The 23,540-nt window shown below is 38.8% G+C and overlaps 2 protein-coding genes across 2 annotated transcripts; both read left to right on the plus strand.

The window, feature by feature from the left end:
• Positions 1-1,343: 1,343 nt before the first annotated feature.
• LOC136750265 (ultraviolet-sensitive opsin-like) lies at positions 1,344-8,957 on the plus strand. The gene is made up of 5 exons (XM_066705185.1): positions 1,344-1,697; positions 5,927-6,095; positions 7,094-7,259; positions 7,768-8,007; positions 8,332-8,957. The coding sequence occupies exons 1-5, from the start codon at positions 1,352-1,354 to the stop codon at positions 8,449-8,451; spliced, it is 1,041 nt and encodes a 346-aa protein (XP_066561282.1). The 5' UTR covers positions 1,344-1,351; the 3' UTR covers positions 8,452-8,957.
• A 9,238-nt stretch (positions 8,958-18,195) lies between these two features.
• Positions 18,196-23,222, plus strand: LOC136750266 (ultraviolet-sensitive opsin). Its single transcript, XM_066705186.1, has 5 exons — positions 18,196-18,544; positions 18,883-19,051; positions 21,518-21,683; positions 22,032-22,268; positions 22,464-23,222. Exons 1-5 carry the CDS (start codon positions 18,199-18,201, stop codon positions 22,581-22,583), a joined length of 1,038 nt encoding a protein of 345 aa, XP_066561283.1. The 5' UTR covers positions 18,196-18,198; the 3' UTR covers positions 22,584-23,222.
• Positions 23,223-23,540: the final 318 nt, after the last annotated feature.

Genomic DNA, 23,540 nt, shown 5'->3' on the forward strand with positions numbered 1-23,540 from the left:
AAATGGGTGACAGTAGCTGGTTTTCTTGAGGAATGTTCTCACTTGTTGTTTTATTGGGGAACTGTGCTGCCACGTACTGTGTTTTTCAGGAAACGGTTGTTGCAAAATCCTTTACCAACCACGGGTTTCCCTAATGCGGTTTGAATATCCACGCAAATGATTGTATAGACTGTTTTCGCTACCATGGTGTGCAGTTTCACGTACCTATGATTTTGTGTTCCCATTAGATTTTTTACATTCATTCATTCATAAACACTCTTTGGATTTGTGACATCGCAAAGTGATTGTGAAACTTCATCATTATCATCATCACCATTGTCAGCATCATTCATGTAATTTGTGGCCATAGAACTGCAGTTTTGGCAAGGGATTACTGTACTGCAGAAGGTATTTTCTCCTTATTGGAAATCTTCTTCTGTTCGGAAACAACAATAGAATTGTAGTCTGAATATGTACTACCCCATTTTACTTGTGCTTTGACACTTGAAAATCGACAGTAAGTCATTCTATTTAAAGTATTTGAACAATAAGAACATAAGAAAGTTTACAAACTAGAGGAGGCCATGCGTTACATCATCTAGTCCTATTCCTCCCATAGTGTAATTATAGTGGACATTTTTGTTACCTGCATGTATTACCTTGCACTTGTCCACATTGAATTTAATCTGCCAGGTGTCGGCCCACAACTGAATATTATCTAAGTCCCTTTGAATAGCCTGTGCTGCCGAGATTGTATCTGCTGAGCCACCTATTTTAGTATCATCGGGAAATTTGACAAGTTTGCTAACTATCCCAGAGTCCAGATCATTAATATAGATTAGAAAAAGCAAAGGCCCTAGTACTGATCCCTGTGGAACTCCACTAACAACCTCACTCCAGTTAGAAGCAACTCCTCTAATCGACACCCTCTGTTTCCTATACGTCAACCAGTTCATAATCCATCTACTTACATTACCCTGAATTCCTACAACTTCCAATACAGGCATGTTGCTTATCATAGACTAAAATGTAAATATGTTGTAAAGTTGAAATAAGCTAATACGTCCGTAGTTACGGATCTGTCAAGTTCAGGAGTCATTTGCTCTCTTAATGTCGCCACATAATCTCTCTCCTCAAAACACGGATCTGCTCAACCTTCTTAAAAAACGCGCTCTCTCTGGAATAAAAAACTTAAACATCTTAAACAACAGAAGGTAAGGTCCTTAGGAGAACTTAATCCCTAAGTTTGTCCTTAAGAAGATCAGGATTTGATCCAATAACTTCCAATAACTGTTAAGTGGTTTAGGACTTTAAAATGCAGTGCTTCTTAACTGGTCCACTCATTCACCCACAAGGCAGGTGTGCACTCAGGATGTCGGGGACTGACAATTTCTACCTCTTCGAAAACATCTCCTCTGTGGGGCCTTTTGAAGGACCCCAGTACCACATTGCCCCAACATGGGCTTTCTACTTCCAGACAGCATTTATGGGTTGTGTCTTTGTTATTGGCGCCCCTTTAAATGCTGTTGTGCTCGTAGTAACAATCAAATACAAAAAGCTGCGGCAGCCACTTAATTACATTCTGGTTAATATTTCTGCAGCTGGGTTTGTAGCAGTAATGTTTTCAATATTTCCAGTGTTTTTATCAAGTTCACAAGGATACTTCTTTATGGGAAAGACAGCATGTGCTTTTGAAGGATATACAGGAGCCATAGCAGGTAAGAATCTGAATTCTCATCCCTATTTTCTTCAAATTTTCTTTCACATCTCATTTAACAATTTCAGTTGTCAAATTGACCATTCTTGAGCTGGTGACCTCCTGGGCTAGGATTTCTTTATAATGAACTAGTTTCTCTAGAATATATTTTTTCTAAGGAGGTGTTTATGGAAACAAATATTGTATACTACATATGGCAGAGAACTTCACACAGATGCATAAGTTCAGTGAACACGATCAGTTTCAGCAGAAGCATCATGGGAAATGGAAAGTGTTGCCAATATTTGGCCTGGGAGAAGACACCAATACCAGTCCTGTACATGCAGTCCTCGCACTCACAGCAGGATATATTCCGGAAAAAGGCACTGTACGTTGAAATGAAGAAAGTAAAATCTGATTTTGAAACAATGTTATAATAACGGGTTATATTTCAGACAATTTAATTGGGATAATCATAAACACCATATTTAATAAGCTACCTATATGTACCTTCTTATATGATACAGCTACGATGAATATAGTAAACGTATACATAACTTTTACAAAGGATGTTGGTCTATCACTTTGTCTGCTATACAACTCTATACACCCCCAACCTGGGGTGGTAGGCTACTGATGGTTACCTGGTACAGTGGATTATGTAAGTATTCACCCCCCAAGGACTAATGGATTTATTTGGGATTCTCTCCCTTTCGATTAACACCACATACACAACACCTTGAAGGTGCAAAATATAGTTTTATTGTGAAACAAAATTTTATTAAACCTTAAAACTTAAATGTGTTAATTGTATTCACCAATGCACCTAAGTCAATACTTGGCAGAAGAAGAAATTGCAGTTGATTCTCTACCTGCTTTGAACATCTGGTTCCTGAATTTTTTGCCCATTCTTGAGCTCTCTCAAGATGAATGGGCACCATTGGTTACCAGCAACTTTCAAATCTTGCCACAGATTCTCAATTGTATAAAGGTCTGGGCTTTGACTGGGCCATTCTAGGACACTCAGCTTCCACTGTAGCCTTGTCTGTGTGTTTAGGATAATTGTCTTGCTGAAAGGTGTACCGCCATACCAGTCTAAGGTCTCTTGCTGACTGAAGCAGGTTTTCCTTTAGGAGTTCCCTATATTTGGCTCCATCCATTTTGCCCTCAATCCTGACAAGTTTCCCAGTCCCTGATGATAAAATTTACCACCATAACATGATGCTGCCACCATCATGCTTTACCATGGGGATGGTGTTCACAGGGAGATGAGCAGTGTTGGCTTTGCGCCTCACATAGCGCTTTGCATTTAGGCACACAAGTAAAATGTTGGTATCATCCAACCACATGTTCCATATAGCCCAGCTTTGTGGAGCACCTGGGTAACTTACATATTGACAGTTTCTCCCATCCTGGCCATGGAACACTGTAGCTCCTTCAGAGTTACCATTGGCCTATTGGTGGCTTCTCTGACCACCGACCTCCTTGGCTGGTCGCTCAGTTTTGGAGATTGTTCAAAGTTTGGGATATTGTTCTAAATCAATATTCAAGTAGAATAGTATTTTATTCACAAAAATATTTTTTGTACTAGCTTTTATTGTTGTTAGGAATCCCCATGTTCTTAAATTATTAATTAAATAAACAATCATCAAAGACACTATAAATTACCACTTGCTGTGGATTGTCACGCACAACTTGCTGAAAACATCACTTAAAACAAACATAAGAAGTCTATTTTTTACATTTTGTCTTGTTCAGATAACACAAAGTAGGTTCATCGCCTGTATCTTTACAACTCAGGCTTGAGTCCTGATCCTGTCCAAGGGCAGGATGATCCGAGCGCTGATCTGTTTATTACAACACAACACACCTGTGAGTGTGAGTTACTGTCAAGCTGTGAGTGCGAAGATCGAGTGCCATATTGTAGTAACATGGTTGTAAATGACTGAGCACCAAAATTGCGAAGTCAAATTGCTGTAAGTTGAAGACTTATAAACAGTGGTATAGTCGAGGACATACGCAAGCATCCGTAATGCCCACAACATTTTACTTGAACTTTGCATATGCCCACCCTATTTTGGAAGATCTTGCATATACCCTTGTATAACTTCCTGTAACAAATTAAGTAATTCATCCGTTATTCCCCAGTCGACAAATCGCCAGCATCCCACCAGTTCAGTCAGCACTACAGCAGTTATAACGTACCAAAATAATTTAATGAACAATGCTGTCAAAACAAAAAAGGAGTTTAAAAATCTGACTAAACTTATTTTCCCCAGTTACATCCTATTTTGAATAACCACCTTAAATTTGATATGCCTCTTCACCCACTAACTTTGGCCTGGACCAAATAAATACTTTGACCTATTTCAAACAAAATCCTATCGTGTTCTGATTTGTATCTAGAATAAACTTGCTGCCGACAATAAATGAAACTGAGATAGGGTACAGGTTTACACTTCTATTCACGGGTAGGTAAAAATTTTGATTTGGTCTAGGCCTTAGAAGGCCTTCTCTGAGATATGTAGTTTCCCACCCATTTCCCTTTTATCCCACTTATCTCTGGAACAGAAGCAATGAAGATTAAGTTCCAGACAAAGGGAAGACACAACAGCCAACAAGAACATTGCTGAAGGCACCTTGAACTATTGTTGGTGAACCAAGAGTTATATACATATGCAATCTCATTTGCACATCTGTTTTTGAGTATCCAAAATACAAATCAAGATCCAACTGAGCAGGTTTTCCATACGTTGAAAATGCTTATGTAAGATCTTGAATAGTGTCAACAGACAATAGGCTATATGCGCAGGTTGCTTACTCAGCCATCGCACAGTTCTGGCTAGCCTACAGCTGGTCTTGCCCAGACTCGGTAGAAGGTCTAGACAGGCTGTGTTCCAATATGTAGGAAATGCCAACAGGAAAATCAAAGGACATTATACATCATATTATGTGAGTGTATTTGCACACTGAGTATGTCTTAATGGCATTGTAGACCAGAGTTTCTTAGATAGCTTTACATTTCTGGTCCTTGGATACACAGTGCCTATAGGAGGTATTCACCCTCCTTGGACTTTTTCACATTTTGTTGTGTTACAACCTGAAATTGTGAGGAATTTATATGGATTTTTCCCCTTGATTTATATAACCTACTCAACACTTTGAAGAGGCAAGACATTTTTTATTGTGAAACAAGTTCATGAAAAATAAACAAACTGAAATGTCTTGGTTAGATAAGTATTCACCTACCTAAAATTACAGCTGTGAGACTTTTGGGGTAAGTCTCTACCAGGTTTGCACATCTGGATTGTACAATATTTACCAATTCTTCTTGGCAAAATTGTTCTGTAAATTTGGATGGGGATTGTTGAAACACAGCAATCTTCAAGTCTTGCCATCGATTCTAAATCAGATTCAAGTCAGGGCTTCGACATGGCCACTCTTCTAGGGCAGTCACATTCTGTATTAAAGCCAGTCCAGTGTTGGTTTGGCTGTGTGCTTGATGTCATTGTCCTGCTGAAAGGTACATATTCATGCCCATCTTAGATCTTTTGCAGACTGAAGCATGTTTTCCTCAAGGATTTGCCTGTATTTAACTCCATCCATTTTGTCCTCTACCCTGATAAGCTTTCAGGTATCTGCCACTGAAAGTCATCCCCATAACATGATGTGGACACCACCGTGCTTCAAAGTAGGGATGGTGTTAAGAACATAAGAACATAAGAAAGTTTACAAACGAGAGGAGGCCATTTGACCCATCGTGCTTATTTGGTGTCCATTAATAACTGAGTGATCCAAGGATCCTATCCAGTCTATTTTTAAATGTTCCCAAACTTTCAGTTTCTACCACATTGCTGGGGAGTTTGTTCAGATTGTGACACCTCTCTGTGTGAATTACCTGGGTGATGTGCTGTGTTGGGTTTGCACCAGACAGAACACTTTGCTTTTAGGCCAGATATATAAATTTTGGACAATTGGACAATGAACTACTGAATTAGTTTAATAGAATGTGAAAATATGTAATTGTATTGTTCTTGAATTACATTCCTATCACATTCTTTTAAACTAATTCAGTAGTTCATTGTCCAATACCCTTATGTAGGTAGAGTTCTGATCTTAGCTGCTTAATAATAGCTGGATACATAATAGGTATTTAAACTGGGGTTGTTGATCAACTAGGAACACAAAGGTAGCCAATCCTGAATACGTGCACCTTCAGTTTCACCATTTAATTGCTTTTCTGCTTTGCAGGGTTGGTGATGGGATGGTCTCTCGCTTTCCTTGCCTTTGAAAGATATTTTGTCATCTGCAAACCCATTGGAAACTTCCGTTTTGGCTCCAAACAAGCTTTGATTGCTGTAGCGGCCAGCTGGATAATTGGAATTGGTATTGCATCACCACCATGGTTTGGCTGGAGCAGGTACCCTTTTGAAGTCTAATTGCAACATTCGTATCCAGTAAAACAGTAGAAAGCAACACCTGATCATTTTTCAAATCTATGTCTATTATATTGCATATTCAGAGATATCACTTGTATCCATTATTATTTTAAAATATTGAACTGTAACTGTATCTAGAATATACTTTACATACAGTGTGACCAGTGTTCTAGAGTGTTTAAATGTCTCTAGCAGTTATCATGCTATGCTTAGGGATTTTTAAAGTGGTTTTGATTTCACTAGGTTTATTATGTTATGTGATAGTACCTGTTAGGTGGAATCAAGCCTATTCATGTGCTTGTTCAGAAGGGTTAGAAGTTAAAGAACAGAATTCAGATTAGAATTGAAATGAGCAAAAATCTGCTGTATAAAGAGTCAATGAATAAAAAAAAGGTGCATTGATTTAAGATGGTAAAAAATAAGGAAGGTGAAATTTAGTTCATATAATTACATTTCCACTGTATTTCTGTTTCAGATCTTTTCATTCAGCTTCAAAGCTGCAGTGTAAAATGTAAACGCTCAACATAAGAGAATTCAAGGCCATATTGAACTATAGGAATGAAAACTCAGCTAGACAGCAGGGTATAATATTTTAGTTTTTTTAAGGAAATGCTTCAGCATTCTTGGAACATCCTCTCACTCACAAACTCTAATTCACTCTAATTCTATCAGAATGTCAGAATCAAATTGAAAATCACAATTTACACTTACCACATTGTTTTGTGGCTATCTTTAAATCATAAGCTTTTTTCAACTCTGAAAAAATGCTTTTATATTATATATAGTCATAGTTTAATTGTAATTAAGGTGAAATGAAAACAGGAAGACCCTGCAAGATAAAGGTTGACCTACCCCTAACATACACACTTATCATCTTTAACCTAAACACAAGCATACACGTACCCTGCAAGTAAAGATTCTAGGCTACTAGTTCTATGACATAACTACTCTGCTGTTTGACCCCACTACCTCCAAATAGATTCATCCCTGAAGGCCTGCAGTGCTCCTGTGGCCCAGACTGGTACACAACAGGCACCAAGTACAACAGCGAGAGCTACACCTACTTCCTCTTCATTTGCTGCTTCTGCTGCCCCTTGACTCTCATCATCTTCTCCTACTCGCAGATTCTAACAACCCTCAGAGCGGTGAGTTGTCATAGAAGTCAATTTTGTAGCGGTTCAATTTTGTGAAATATGCAAACACTAAGCAGTGTGTCTATGCAGCAGTAACATAATCAAACACAAGTCAATTCATTAACAAACCAAAGAAAACCAAAGAAAACCAAAAAACACCATGGGTTACAAAATTGAACTGCATTTAAGGATGACATTTTCACGGTTGTCAAGATGCAATGACCATGAGAGCATTCTCCCAGAAAGGGATGTGTGAAAGTGCTTTTGTTCATCTATCCTCAATCTGACCGGGCTTCATACAGCAATTTGACAACTGGTTATTTGTGTGACACTAGTTTTATGCATCACAATTATTTAGCAATATGTGGTACTGATACACAGGAGGAGAATAATTTTGCTTGTGAATGTCACCCAGGTTATACACAGGTTACTGCTAATTTCTTTTCTTGTACGCCTACAATGAGGAGCTGGACACTGAATAATGTTTCGACTCTATGTGTATTCCCTCTGCCTTTGCTAGGTGGCAGCCCAGCAGGCAGAGTCAGCTACTACCCAGAAGGCCGAGCGGGATGTCTCCAGGATGGTTGTGGTCATGGTGGGCTCCTTCCTGCTCTGCTATGGCCCCTATGCTGCATTAGCCATGTATATGGTCAACGTCAGGAATGGACTGAAAGACCTCCGAATAGTCACCATCCCGGCCATGTTCACAAAGAGCTCCTGCATCTACAACCCCCTAATCTACTCCTTCATGAACAAACAGGTCAGTTGAACACACACACACACACACACACACACACACACACACACACACACACATACACACACATACACATGAATTACTTATTTACACGTCTTCTTTGTTTTCTCACTCAGTGGACTTTTAGGTAATACAACGTTAGACATTAAAAAATGACTAATGCATTGTTAGTAGGTTAACTGAAAAGGGCTGCTCTAATCTATAGTCAGCCCATGTTGTACACCATTAGTTGAATTAAAATATGTTAAATCAGTGCCAATATAAGTGGATGAAAATAGTTATTTGAAATATAAAATGGTACTAAACAATCTCTCTCTTTTGCTTCAGTTCCATGCGTGCATTATGGAGACTGTGTGTGGGAAGACCATTACGGATGATTCTGAAGTATCCAGTTCGAGTAAAACTGAGGTGTCGTCCGTCTCTTCCAGTCAGGTCAGCCCCAGCTAAAAGAAAAGCAATCAACTGTGATCTACGACTACTGCTGCATTACCTCAACACCTATAAACAGGAGGGGGAAATCATTAAGAGAGCCTTCACAAAAATCAGTTTTTCCACAAGTCACTGATCAGCACAATACAACTGCAGGATGATACATTTAAAAATACAATGACTGTGAAAATTCATTCATGCTAAGGCCAGAGTATGTTACCGTTAAAGAAATAACCAACAAACTTCCATGCTTGGACTTTTAAATGACAAGAAAGTGCATACAAAAATAATCTTAGTGCAAACCAAAGGGGGCAGATTAAATCTTAGCTTTGACCCACCCATGATTGACATCGAGTTGGAAGGTACAAAAAACTAATTGATGATAGCAAATTCAAGAAAATGAATAAAAAGCATTGTGGATTTTCCCACATGGAATATATATTTTTGAAATATTATACAAATGTATATTTAATATACTAAATTTTAATTTTAATTTTAATTTCAAATAATTTTAAACATAAAGCTTGTCCCCTTTTGTATATTTGAAATAGATCATATTTTTTGTCTGTAATCCATGTATGCATTTTATTTATTTTCATTTTGTTTCTATCATATCATTTTAATAACTAAAATAAATGGATTACAGCTAAATTATATTTTGATTTTTTAAATATATTTAAAATATACAAAATGGAACCAGCTTTAGCATATGAAAAATATTAGGATCATAGATTTCTGTCATATTTTTAAAATATATGTTTTTTCCATGTGGAATATGCTGGTCTTTCATGTCTAAGGACTTTTGAGAGGTCACATAGATTTACCACAGCCAGATATTACAGACATTCAAAACAATTATGTTCTGGGTGCTTTTTTGCTTTTATTGTATTAGACACTCGGGCTATTAATGCTACACAGCTACTTTGAATTTCAGATGACAGATAGCTAATTGTATACGCCACATCAAAAAGAACAAGCAGTAGAAAGCATGGTTTCTTTTTGTATATCAGTTAGTCATGGTTCTTCAGCAGTGTGATTCAAAGTTGTGCTTCCTCCTTCTGAAAAATAAATTAAAAATCAGTTTAAGCAAAAGAAGCTTAATAGTATTGATCTATGCCTATATAACAATAATAATAGCATTAGTATTAGTACAACAAATAATATGGTGTACCAGAAAGAGTTTAATTCTTTGTGAGATTCCAAAAGTCATGAATGAAGGACAAACTGTGACTTAACAACTTGAGTGTCTATGACAGCCTTTCTGTGTATAGCCCTCTGCAACATGTTTAGGTTAATGCACACATCCTTGATATCTCCATAAAGGTTTTATGCATCGAAGGAGCAGTTTATATAATTTCTCCACTCCCAGAAAGGCTACTTATTTTGGCCTCTGTGTCAATTAAATTATTGAGGAATTACATCAGCAGGTGCACTTTATGTGTAAAATGTGTGACTTTCAAACAAAATCAATAAATCAATAAGAAAAATAAGTACTATTGAGGTAAGCAATGATAAAGAAGTTACTTTTTGTATTAACCCAGTGCATTGGTAAACAGTTAAAATAAAATAAAAAAATATAACATAAACAAGAAGTGTAGACTTTAAACTTAAGAATATTTTAGGTTGGGTGAACTTTAGAGGACCAAGGAACTTTGTATCAAGACGTATTGTGGTATACATAATTTTAAACTGTGGTAAATGGACCTCTGTCAGCTAGAGGTTGTAAATAAAATGTGTACTGTTATTTTTCTCTAATAAAGTGTTTGCTACTGAGGCTTTAAGCCCATAGTGGATGGCACTGTTAAAATGTCCCATGTGCTATATCAAAAGCAATTTGTCATATCTGCAATTAAAACCTTTCATGTTGGGAAAAAATAAGAGTATGAATATGTAAATCAAGCCAATGTTAAATCACAAAAAAAATATCTCTCACATTTCTGTTTGAGACTTTGTAAGCCCTACCCAGAGACTTTGTTTGTCCCCCAGAAAGCATTGCAGGTGTTAATTTTCAGCTAAAATCTCATACGCTTTGTGTTAGAAATCTGTCATGTTTGATATATTCAGAAAGGAGACATCCATGATGGCGGTACAATCCAGATAAGGGCACAGTTTGTTTAAGTCTTTACAGGAGAGAAAAATGAAAGTGTTCTGTCATTCCTGGCCTTGTCCATTTGTCCATTGGAAAACATTGGGCTGCCTGTTAAACAAGAAAATGCAGTTGAACAATGAATCAATAGATCATAATACCAAAAGCCACTATAAAGCTTGCAAAACACTTCCCACAAGATGGAGGCAGGGGAATTGAACAAACAAACTAACAAAAGTGGGGTTGTGGAATATATGGAGGTATATACACACAACTATGATAATGTGGTTCATTGTTGCATGGATTCTCCTTTCAGGATATTTTTTATTGTATATTGTATTATTATTCTATTAATTGTAGTCTATACTTAAATAAAATATATTTGAAATTGATGGTGCACTTTTAGTCATAGGTATTTAATGAAAGGCATGTACATACACTATTCTGTCTTCCATAAGAATCAACTGGTCCAGCATAGAGCTTCATATTATATTCAATGTCTGAGAATTTTAATGTCTGTAGACAACTATGCAGAACATAAGAAAATGTCAACAAGTGCTTAATTTTGACTGAATGGTAGGAAAACACAAACAAACATAAACAGGCAATCGCACATCCATACACGGAAAAATGTAATATTTAAAACAAACAAAACAAAAAAGTAATCTATCTGACAAGCAGACAAAAATACCCACTAAAAGATTGGTAATCACTATTGATTCGATCAGCAACAACAACAAAAACATAAATCACATAAGTGATGCGTTTCTACAAAAAAAAAAACTGTACAAACTTGGGGAAGCAGTTAACACTTTAGAAACAGCGAAGCAGAAAGAAAGAAAATTAATTAGTTTTAGGGCCATGTTATATTGAGGTGGGAAAATTGAATAAATTAAATGTATTGTTTATTGCAGCCTATATCCAAGACCATCCATGTTGCTTGTAACCTGCATGAATAATTGTACAGGTTTATTTGTGAACTAATGCAGATAATGGGATCAAAACGGATCTATCTTGCTTGTCTTCAAAAGTAGTGGTGGTACCAGCTCTTCTCACCTGTCTCAAACTCTCTCAACCCTCTTTGAAGCTCTAGCAGAAATCCTTCTCTCTTACTTGCTGATTCATGTTTCCCTGTTATTGCACAAATCTAATAAACATTAAGGTCCAGTTCAGTGGGGGAAGCAGAACCCACACCTTCTCCTCTGTACCAAAGCACATTTATGTAAATGCAGTGTATATGGTCGTGTGCTATGTCATGGAAAACAGAACCATAATCAAACCTGTTATTAAATTATTTTAATAAGTATTATTTTACAGTATTTTAGGGTAAAGTTGGGGTGGTACATGTATAGTCCAGCTGGGGAATATTTTGTATTGTACTATAACATAACATAAGTGGAAGGGGTTGGCCCATGATTAATAAGGAGGCTACAGAAAGTGCTATGAGGATAACTCAGGAGGGAAGTGCAAAGTGTGAGGTAAACTTGTTAGGCCCATGACAAAACCAAAAGGCAAAAATAGTGCAAATAGCCAGTATACCTGTACAACTAACATCCACCCTAGTGGCGGTATAGGCATATGCATTGGTAAGTGCTGAGAGGTTTAAACATCAACAATGTGCAACATGTTTAAATTTGGCTTAATCCATTAAACGCTAATAACAGTCAACTCGGATATTTAACTCATTTCAAATTTCACTGATGACAGTCACTGCCGAGGACATTTTTAAATTAGGTGGAGGTATCAGGACTGCCGGCTGAATTGGTTAATGGTTTCATCACTTTGCATGTGTAAATATAATATTACAATCTCTGGACTTTCAAAGTCCCACCATTTTCTTAAAATCAAAAAGTTACGTGTAGTCTGATATTCAACTGTCATGAATAAAAACATGTTATACTGTACTCAGGAGCCTTGTGTATTCTTCATGAAATAATGGAAGAATACCCCAGGTACTGTACCAAAAACCCATATAGAAGTCCTCTATTCTGTAACAGCAGGTGTTCAGTACAAAAGTACTACTCCTTCTACCTTAAGCCCAAATACAGTGGGTGCAGAAAATAATGACCCCCTTGATTGAATAACACTCCTAACTATTTTCTGCCTCCAAAAGTTGCTTTCAGAATTTGCTAAAGATGTTGATTGGAATCCATCTGTGTCCAATGAAAGTGGTTAACTATTCAGATTGAGCACACCCGTCTTTGTAAGGATAAATACACCTGTCTGTTTGAGGTCCCACTGGTGGACATTGCATACACAGCAATATGAAGATCAAGGAGCTTTACCTAAAGAACTCAGGAAAATACTTCTGGACAGACAGGGAGGAATGATGTCAAATGCACCGAGTATCCCACGGAGCACTGTTAAATCTATTAACAGAAGTGAAAGACACATAATACAACCCAGACTCCTCAGCAGCTGGGCAAGAAGGGCATTGGTCAGAGAAGTAACAAAGAGGCCAAAACCAACTGTCCAAGACCTGCAACGTCTCTCAACTGAGATGAGAGTAACTGTGCATGAGTCAACAATAGCTCAGGTACTCCACAAATTGGGGCTGTATACATAATTTTTTTCACAAAACTCATATGAAGTCTCGTCTTGAATATGCACAAAAGCATTCAGAAGACTCTCGGACAATGTGGAGAATGATTTTCTCCGTTGATCTCCAAGTAACATATAGCAGTTTTGCAAGGAACTGTGGGCAAATGTTAAACCCTCAAGATGCAAAAATTTGCTTAGCACATACCACAAAATACTTGAGGGTGTAATTACTGCAAATGGAGGAGCAAATAAATATTAAATGTTAAATGACTCAGGGGGGTCAATACTTATCCAAGGTGGATTTTTCTGTTTTCTGTTTTCCAACAAATTTTCATTCACAGTAAGAGTTATTGTGCTCCGTCAAGGTTATACACAATAAAATGTGGGCAGGGGGCTTTACGTTCTGTACTATCTACAACCATCTACCAACATAGATATGTAATGAAAATGTATCATATTTTGTAACATTTCTGTATCATGACACGTGACAAGATGGGTTCTGTTGTTGAGGGATTTTGATGGGAGTCAAACTGGCGGGATAATGAGTCAGCCTTGACATTCTTAGATCCAGGGCAGTAGGTTAGCGTGAAGTTAAAGTGGTTTGGCAGCCTGTATGTATTCTAGATTCCGATGATCAGTCAAGACAAGAAAGGGGTGTTTAGAGCCCTCCAACCAGTGTCTCCACTCTTCAAATGCCAGTTTAATAGCCAGGAGTTCGCGGTTTCCAATGTCGTAGTTACGCTCTGCTGGGGAAAGTTTACAAGAGAAGAAGGCACAGGTATGAAGTTTGGCTGGTTGTCCATGTCTTTGTGACAGCACAGCCCCTAGCCCAGTTTCAGATGCGTCCACCTCCACAACGAAGGGTAGATTAGGATCCGGTTGCTTCAAGATGGGGGCAGTCATGAAAAGTCTCTTCAATCGTGCGAAAGCTTCATCTGCAGCGTCAGTCCAGTGTAGTGTGCGAGCTGATCCTTTCAAGAGAGATGTTAAAGGAGAGGCAACAGAGCTAAAGCCATGAATGAAACGACGATAAAAGTTTGCAAACCCCAGGAAGCGTTGTAAGTCCTTAACAGTGCGTGGTAGAGGCCATTCCATCGCAGCTCTTGCCTTTCCTGGATCCATATGGACTCCTCCAGAATCAATGATGTACCCCAGGAAGTCGGTGGAGCTCACATTTCTCAGCTTTTATGTATAGATCATTTTGGAGGAGACATTGCAGAACCTTTCGTACCTGGGAGATATGTTCAGGGAGAGAATGGGAATAGACAAGAATGTCATCAATGTATGCTATTACAAACTGGTTCAGATAGGGACGTAGTACCTCATTGACGAAGGCTTGGAAGACTTAGGGGGCATTGACCAGACTGAAGGGCATAACCAGATATTCATAATGTCCACTTGTGGTGAGAAATGCAGTTTTCCATTCATCCCCCTCTCTTATCCGGATAAAATTGTAGGCACTGCGCAGGTCAAGTTCAGTGAAATATTTGGCTCTTCTGAGTTGTTCCAGGGCTGCGGGCACAAGAGGCAAAGGATAACAATATTTCACAGTTACCGCATTGAGCCCCCTGTAATCAATACAGGGACGAAGACCACCGTCCTTTTTAGAAATGAAGAAAAAACTGGCCGCGGCGGGAGATGTGGATGGTCGTATGATGCCAAGGTCCAAAGCCTCCTTGTTGTAATCCTCCATGGCCTGCGATTCTGGAAGAGGTAAAGGATAGACAAGGCCCCGAGGAGGCGATATCCCTGGCAGCAAGTCGATGGCGCAGTCCCAGGAATGGTGTGGAGGAAGACATGAGGCTTGGGTTTTTGCTAAACACTGCTGCCAGGTCCCTGTATTCAGAAGGAAACTCAGGAGGGGTAGACAGGAGTGGACTTTCTACATGGGTTGCCCTGCAAGGTGAGGAAAGACAAGAGGAGAAGCATGTGGAACCCCACGAGATTATGTCCTTATTGGTCCATGAGATTACCGGATTATGGTGAAGGAGCAAGGGAAGTCCAAGTATAATATCGGCTCCATGAGCATCGATCACCAAGAAACACAATTGCTCGGTGTGCAGCAGGTCGATGGACATGGTTATTGGTTGGGTTCTCTGGGACACTGGATTGGAACCTGTGTGCAGGGTATAAGAGGGATTTTTAGTTGATGTGCAGTTTGTATGTCTATGAAGTTCCCTGAGGATCCTGAGTCCAGCGTAGCAGACAGAAAGACCTGGGTTGACCCAAACTGGATCCTAGCTTGGACTAGACATTGATCTGGAGTAACCATAGGACAAAGAGCAGCACTCACAGAGGAGTTGGATGCGACAGTGGAGGATTCTCGACGACAGGGACCTCTTTCACGAAAATGTCCCGAATGTCCACAATAGAGACACAACCACTGGTTAAATCGTCTTTGTCTCTCTTCCAGAGAGAGATGGGTGTGTCCCAGTTGCGTAGGTTCGGGTTCGGGGGCGAAGCTGGTTGATTGAAGTGGTGTAGGAGGTGATAGCTTGGTTGGGGACATGTAAAGTGTTCCTCTGGTTCGGAGAAGACTGTCCAAGCGTATGGCAAGCTGAATTAGTGCTTCCGAGTTAAGCGGTTCGTCCCTACAGGCCAGTTCAGTTTGCAGGTCCCTGTGTAAACCGCAACGAAAGACTGTAATGAGTTCCAGCTGCTTCCATCCACTTCTCGCAGCCAGAGTTCGAAAGGTTAGGGCATATTCAGTGGCCGTGGAGGTGCCTTGCTGTAACGAGAGCAGTTGTTCCCCAGCATATCGTCCTGCTTGCCTGGAACAGCTAGTTGTACTAGTTTGACATGGTCCATGATTAAATCAGTGGAGGCTGCTGGGTCCATGGTTATGGCAAAGTTTTCTGTCACGCTCATCTGAGCAGGGCAAGGGGGACCCAAGCGCAGACTCACGTACAGTAATAAACCATGGCGAACTATCCGAAAAGGGGCAAATCCAGAGAACAAAGAGGTAACAGTCCAGAGATCAATCGAACGTGCAAACAGACAAAACCAGGGAATCCAAAAGAGTAGTCAAAGGGGCAGAATACAGAAGTCAAAACACAGGAGGTCTAGGAATACAAGGCTCAGAGATGTCTATCAGGGATAAGGCAAAACTTCGCAATTAGTGAAGGAGATAGAGGTGGATATATACAGGGCCAGAGGGAGGCTAGGGAGGGGAGTGATGAACCAATGGGAGAGGAGAGAGATGAGAGACGTGCACATGGTGGTTTGGAATGTAGATAGGGTGAATGAGACGTGTTCAGGTGAGGATAACCTCTGGAGGCGAGTTGGGGAATAGGAAGGAGAAGAAGTGAGGGGATAAGTGAGGGGAGACATGACAGTATGTTTTCCATTAAGTTTAGCTGATTCCAGTCAGTGTACTGTAAATGGATGTATTTGCAAATTAAATGTGTTCATAAGTATGTAATCATCACAGGTTTTTATTTTGCCCTAACATAATCGATTTCACCATCTATAATGAAAGATCTATTTAAGTCAAGACATGAAAGCCACAGTCTTTATTCTGCTCATCACAGAATGGTACCATAGGGCATTTAAATTGATCAATTTCTGCTGGTTAGCAATAAAGAGGTTTTATTTCCGATCAAGATCATGACATAGCATATTTCAATACAGGTAGTTTGTATTGTAGTTTCATATCGTATAGTTTATTATTTTATAAGACCATCTGTACCATTTGTATATTAATCAGTACATAAGACAATCTAGGTAAACTTGTGAAATGTATAAACAGATCAAAATAAAATGTGAGCATGCAATAAGGGCTCAGAAAGTTTCTTGAACTTGTTGTTTGGGCAAGGAAAGATAATTTATTAGCAGACGTGGGAGGATCAAGGGCCTCTTGCACTTTGGTGTGTGGATGTGAAAAAATACATCATGCAATATGGGATATGGGACTCTTTTTAGGAAGGTATTAATCACAGAACATCCCCAGCTAATGACAGAAGACAAGGTTGCTAAACCATCGACCTCCTGCATTTGCTGTCTCTGAGGGTTCTTGTAAACTATTAAAACCATCCAATCTTAATACTATAAGATTCATGTACCACTTATAATAAGAATAATACCAACTTGTAGTTCAATTATGGATTCAATATGAAAGATGCATGCACACAGTCTAGTCTAGCCTCACTAACACAGTATATATAAGGGTATAGTTGCAATAAAGGAAGACACTAAAAATAAGCAAAGTATTTATTAAAGTCATTCAAATGTATTTAATTTTCAGTATGATGCCATCTATGGATAACTCAGCTTTGTATTGATTTCAGTTTATATTACACCTAACATGGCCTTCATTTACCACCTCAATCAATTTCAAATTGGTTTATGTTAAACTGAGTGTATTTTATAACCCACTACAACCCAAGTTCAATGGAAAATTGTCACGGATAAATAGGACAGGAATGGTCCCCAGAGCATACAATATCAACAGCAGGCTAATTTCAAAATCAAATTCTAGGTTAAATCCTTTCTAGAACTGTCTGAAGAACCTTTAAAGGTTCCATATCGAAAAGTGTTTTAAACTAGCATTATTTAAAACATGGGTAAGTTGAAAATCTATGAGTAAGCATGGGAATAGTGGAAGTTTAATTATTTTTGTATTATTTGGTATAAATCTTCAAACAAAAAATGATCAGCCTTATTATTGGCTGTTGATATGGACATGTGAGAGAAAGTGGATGGCAAGATCTAAAGAAATGTGAATATTGTCTGATTGCCCTGCTTTATGGTTTAAAGGATTCACATGGAGCTGACTTCCTTCAAACACAATGTAAGTAGGCTACAAGGTCAAAACCCCAAATTCATTACGGAAGACATTAAATACTCAAAAAGTCACTTGCCTTCATGTCATTACATTAACTTGGCCGAAACCCCAAACTTCCGCCTACTCAGCCTTTCAAACAAACAGGTCTCACTGTGTTCCTAAATACGATTACTGCCCTAAAAGAGTTTCAATGACAGATGGCAAGGTCCTTATGAGATCGTAATCCCGGAGTTTGAATTTAAGAAGATCGGGATTTGATCCTGATCTTCCAGTGATTCCTAAGTGGTTTGGGTCTTTAAAATGGGATGCCTCATAACTAGCCCACTCATTCACGCAAGGTAGGTGTGTGCTGAAGATGGCAGGGACTGAAGAATTCTACCTCTTCAAAAATATCTCTTCTGTGGGGCCCTGGGATGGACCCCAGTACCACATTGCCCCAAAATGGGCTTTCTACTTGCAGACTATATTCATGGGTATGGTTTTTCTTTCAGGCACCCCTTTAAATGCTGTTGTGCTCATAGTAACCATCAAATATAAGAAGCTACGACAGCCACTTAATTACATATTGGTAAATATATCGGCGGCTGGCTTTATTTTTGTTTCCTTTTCAGTGTTTACTGTATTTTTATCAAGTGCACAAGGTTACTTCTTCTTTGGGAAGACAGTGTGTGCTGTGGAGGCTTACCTGGGATCAATAGCAGGTAGGAGCCTGATTTTTTTCATTTATTTTCTCTTGACTATTTGACCTGCCATTTTTACACTAATATGTGAACTTGAAGTGTTTTGAAAGATTACATTTAAATGTAAATGTTGTTAACTCACATTGTTAGCTTAATCATGAGTTACATTCAGACCCGTAAGCCCAAACTCTGCTCTAAAGCAGTAGAATAACACCACATAATGTGAAGAGGGATCTTCTGACATAATTTAATTTACAAGTTTAAGAAATTATTAAATCATCTTACACATTCTCTGTCTGACTATAATCTTCACTTTCATTTGAATCAGCCAATTTCCAAATGTTTTATTCCTTTTGTAGGGCTGGTGACGGGATGGTCTCTGGCTTTCCTTGCCTTTGAAAGATATGTAGTCATCTGTAAACCGCTTGGAGGTTTTCGTTTTGCTTCTAAACATGCACTGGTAGCTGTGGCATGTACCTGGTGCATTGGGATTGCTGTTGCTACACCACCTTTTTTTGGCTGGAGCAGGTAAATATAAAGATTTTTTTTTTTTATTAAAGCATTTTGTGGTAGTACTTAAAACAAAAAGTGAGGTTTGGTTTATATTCTGTAATTAATCTATAACTACCACATTTAGTAATGAATGTTACATTTTATGCAAACCCTATTAAGACAGTATATTAAATGAGGTTTGATAAATTAAGAATCATCTTCTTCAACTCACTGACAAGGATATATAGCCAGTAATTTATCAACATTTGGTTCCTGATTCTAGCTGTTGAGCATCTGTGTGTGTGTGCGTGAATGTGCGTGTGTTTGACAGCTCATATTAGCTACATGTACAATGCTTTCAATTAACGTATTAGCTTTTGTTGCTTAAAGAATGAAGGTGTATTTCAAACTTCACATATTCCTAAATGCAATGTAGGAAGTGTATATGGTTTATTTCCTGTCAAGCAAGGTAAAGCATGATATACCCAAGTGGGATGTATTCACGGTTTGTAATTCTGACTGATACTTTCTGTTTTTCTGTATGTTCCGAACAAAGTTAATGTTTAAAAAAGTATTTTGCACTTCCATGGTTTAGGTAGCCTAATTTCAAGATAACAATTGTAGCTGTTTTTCATAACTGACGTGAAAAAAGTCTATGTGCTTGTGCAATAACTTTATTTTCCACCCAGCTTTCAATTGTGCCCTTAACTGTTCCACCATATTAAAGGTTTTCTCTACTACTAGATAGTCATCAGCTGCAATATATTATACCTTGTGCAACTTCCCTTGACAAGCATGTGAACACACATGTTTTTCAGTGTTAAACCAAGCCAGGGGTTAGCAGAAGTATATAGATTGTGAGATGTTATATACAGTGAGGGAAAAAAGTATTTGATCCCCTGCTGATTTTGTACGTTTGCCCACTGACAAAGAAATGATCAGTCTATAATTTTAATGGTAGGTGTATTTTAACAGTGAGAGACAGAATAACGACAAAAAAATCCAGAAAAACGCATTTCAAAAAAGTTATACATTGATTTGCATGTTAATGAGGGAAATAAGTATTTGACCCCTTCGACTTAGTACTCGGTGGCAAAACCCTTGTTGGCAATCACAGAGGTCAGACATTTCTTGTAGTTGGCCACCAGGTTTGCACACATCTCAGGAGGGATTTTGTCCCACTCCTCTATGCAGATCCTCTCCAAGTCATTAAGGTTTCGAGGCTGACGTTTGGCTCGAACCTTCAGCTGTTTTCTATGGGATTAAGGTCTGGAGACTGGCTAGGCCACTCCAGGACCTTAATCTGCTTCTTCTTGAGCCACTCCTTTGTTGCCTTGGCTGTGTGTTTTGGGTCATTGTCATGCTGGAATACCCATCCACGACCCATTTTCAATGCCCTGGCTGAGGGAAGGAGGTTCTCACCCAAGATTTGACGGTACATGGCCCCGTCCATCGTCCCTTTGATGCGGTGCAGTTGTCCTGTCCCCTTAGCAGAAAAACACCCCCAAAGCATAATGTTTCCAGCTCCATGTTTGACGGTGGGGATGGTGTTCTTGGGGTCATTCCTTCTCCTCCAAACACAGCGAGTTGAGTTGATGCCAAAGAGCTCGATTTTGGTCTCATCTGACCACAGCACTTTCACCCAGTTCTCCTCTGAATCATTCAGATGTTCATTGGCAAACTTCAGACGGGCCTGTACATGTGCTTTCTTGAGCAGGGGGACCTTGCGGGCGCTGCAGGATTTTAGTCCTTCACGGCGTAGTGTGTTTCCAATTGTTTTCTTGGTGACTATGGTCCCAGCTGCCTTGAGATCATTAACAAGATCCTCCCGTGTAGTTCTGGGCTGATTCCTCACCGTTCTCATGATCATTGAAGGTCCAGGAGGTGAGATCTTGCATGGAGCCCCAGACCGAGGGAGACTGACAGTTATTTTGCGTTTCTTCCATTTGCGAATAATCGCACCAACTGTTGTCACCTTCTCACCAAGCTGCTTGGCGATGGTCTTGTAGCCCATTCCAGTCTTGTGTAGGTCTACAATCCTGTCCCTGACATCCTTGGACAGCTCTTTGGTCTTGGCCATGGTGGAGAGTTTGGAATCTGATTGATTGATTGCTTCTGTGGACAGGTGTCTTTTATACAGGTAACGAGCTGAGATTAGGAGCACTCCCTTTAAGAGAGTGCTCCTAATCTCAGCTCGTTACCTGTATAAAAGATACCTGGGAGCCAGAAATTTTGCTGATTGATAGGGGATCAAATACTTATTTCCCTCATTAACATGCAAATCAATTTATAACTTTTTTGAAATGCATTTTTCTGGATTTTTTTGTTGTTATTCTGTCTCTCACTGTTAAAATACACCTACCATTAAAATTATAGACTGATCATTTCTGTCATTGGGCAAACGTACAAAATCAGCAGGGGATCAAATACTTTTTTCCCTCACTGTAGATGTGTTGGTCACTTATTTTTCTGCTTGACCCATGTTTCTGTTTTTTTGTCCAGATACATCCCAGAAGGCCTGCAGTGCTCATGTGGCCCAGATTGGTACACAACGGGCACCAAGTACAAGAGCGAGTACTATACCTACTTCCTCTTTGTCTTCTGCTTCATCTGTCCCCTCACTCTCATCATCTTCTCCTATTCGCAGCTTCTGGGAGCCCTTAGAGCGGTATGTTAAAAGATGGTCACCTATTTCCTGTTTACATTGCCTAGCAGAGACAAATATCCTCAGCTGTTCCCATGTCATTCAAATTTCATATTCGGAAGTCATAAACATATTCACTAATTAATCTAAGCAAATCATCTCTTTCTGTATCTGTGAACATCAAGTTCTATGAGCATGCTTTGTTAACAAATTCAATTGTACCATGTGTTAGTGTAGAAACCAATGTTTTAGCATTCATGAGCGGTTGTATGACTGCTGCTAACTCATTTATTGCATGACTCTAATAAAGTGCTGGACACTGAATGATTCACACAGTACTCATTATGGGTGTTATCTTGCCTTCTCTGCTAGGTGGCAGCCCAGCAATCAGAGTCAGCTACTACCCAGAAGGCCGAGCGGGACGTTTCCAAGATGGTGGTGGTCATGGTGGGCTCCTTCCTGGTCTGTTATGGCCCCTACGCTGCATTAGCCATGTATATGGTCCATGTGAAAGATGGAATGGATCTCAGATTAGTCACCATCCCTGCTCTGTTTTCTAAGAGCTCGTGTGTCTACAACCCCCTCATCTACGCATTTATGAATAAGCAGGTGAGATTTGAAGATCCATTTTAAACCGATTCCTAGCTTATAATGGGTGTTATTCCACTAAATAATTGAAGGACGGTAGCATGCTTGCATATAAAGCATTCATTTGACTTGGTTTAAATGTAATGATCAGTGGTCAGAAAGGTATTAGGAATCAAATGTATCTTACAGAAGCTCACTAATGCTGTCTCTGCCCAGTTCCGAGGTTGCATCATGGAGACCGTGTTTGGGAAACCTATTACAGACGAATCTGACGTGTCCAGCGCCAATAAAACAGAGGTGTCATCTGTGTCCGCAAGCCAGGTCAGCCCCAGCTAAAGCAGGAGAGATCACCCCCTACTACAATGTCTACAACACTACTTCCCTCTGGATATAATTGGATGGAAAATCATTGCAAAGCATCTCTCATTCCAATAAGCACAGCATGATGACTGGTGTTACTATATTATTAAACTAGATAGATCAAATAAATAGAAGCTAGAAAAATGATGATAATGGACTGATATATAGGTTACTTACTATACAAAAAAATAAAAAATAACCTAAACCAAATAAAACACCAGTCTTTTAATGTATATAGTTTATACTGTCCATTATGTAAAAAATGAGTTCCATTTTGTATATATTAGCTGTTTTTCCAATCTTTTAGATGCTATACAATTACCCAAATAACTGGTGTACATCTTCAGTTGCAGCATGATAAACCATGCCAAAGTGGATTAAGAAAAAAAATAGGTTTGTTTAATAATGAAAGTTACTTGTTTAAGAAGACTCTTAGGATATTAACTCCCTGAGAAGCAAAAATGTCAATATACAGTTGCAATGCAGATTAACAAAGCAATCCACAATGAATGAACCATGAGAACAAAAATATATATAGCCCAAGAAATTGTTTTGTAGTGTATATTTATCCAATTGTATGGCATTTGTAGTCTAAATAAAGAATTGTTTGATGCATTTTTTTAATCAGACTGATTCAACTGAATGGCTTGCAATGGGGCAGGAATATTTAACACTACAGATTTTTTTTTTTTTTTTGTGGGGTGAAAAAGTTTTGGTAGTTAAACTTCAAACAAACATTGCTATCTATACATTGAGCAAGAGATTTAGTTACCTACTTCACCGTGACTTAAACATTTATTCAAATCCAATTTAGGAGAACTTTTAGTCAAACTCTTACTCTTCAGCCCATTACTATGCAAAACTAATATCAGAAGTTATTTTCTACTAACCGATTACCTATTGGTTTTGGAACACCCCTTCTATTGCAGCAAT

This window comes from Amia ocellicauda, chromosome 5 (genome assembly GCF_036373705.1).
Source record: "Amia ocellicauda isolate fAmiCal2 chromosome 5, fAmiCal2.hap1, whole genome shotgun sequence".
Lineage (NCBI taxonomy): Eukaryota > Metazoa > Chordata > Actinopteri > Amiiformes > Amiidae > Amia > Amia ocellicauda.

Coding starts and splice junctions, on each gene's coding strand:
- LOC136750265 (XM_066705185.1), top strand. CDS start 1,352: ATGTCGGGGACTGACAATTTCTACCTCTTCGAAAACATCTCCTCTGTG. Junction 6,096..7,093: donor CCATGGTTTGGCTGGAGCAG/GTACCCTTTTGA, acceptor ACCTCCAAATAG/ATTCATCCCTGAAGGCCTGC. Junction 7,260..7,767: donor TTCTAACAACCCTCAGAGCG/GTGAGTTGTCAT, acceptor TGCCTTTGCTAG/GTGGCAGCCCAGCAGGCAGA.
- LOC136750266 (XM_066705186.1), top strand. CDS start 18,199: ATGGCAGGGACTGAAGAATTCTACCTCTTCAAAAATATCTCTTCTGTG. Junction 18,545..18,882: donor TTACCTGGGATCAATAGCAG/GTAGGAGCCTGA, acceptor TTCCTTTTGTAG/GGCTGGTGACGGGATGGTCT. Junction 22,269..22,463: donor ACGCATTTATGAATAAGCAG/GTGAGATTTGAA, acceptor GTCTCTGCCCAG/TTCCGAGGTTGCATCATGGA.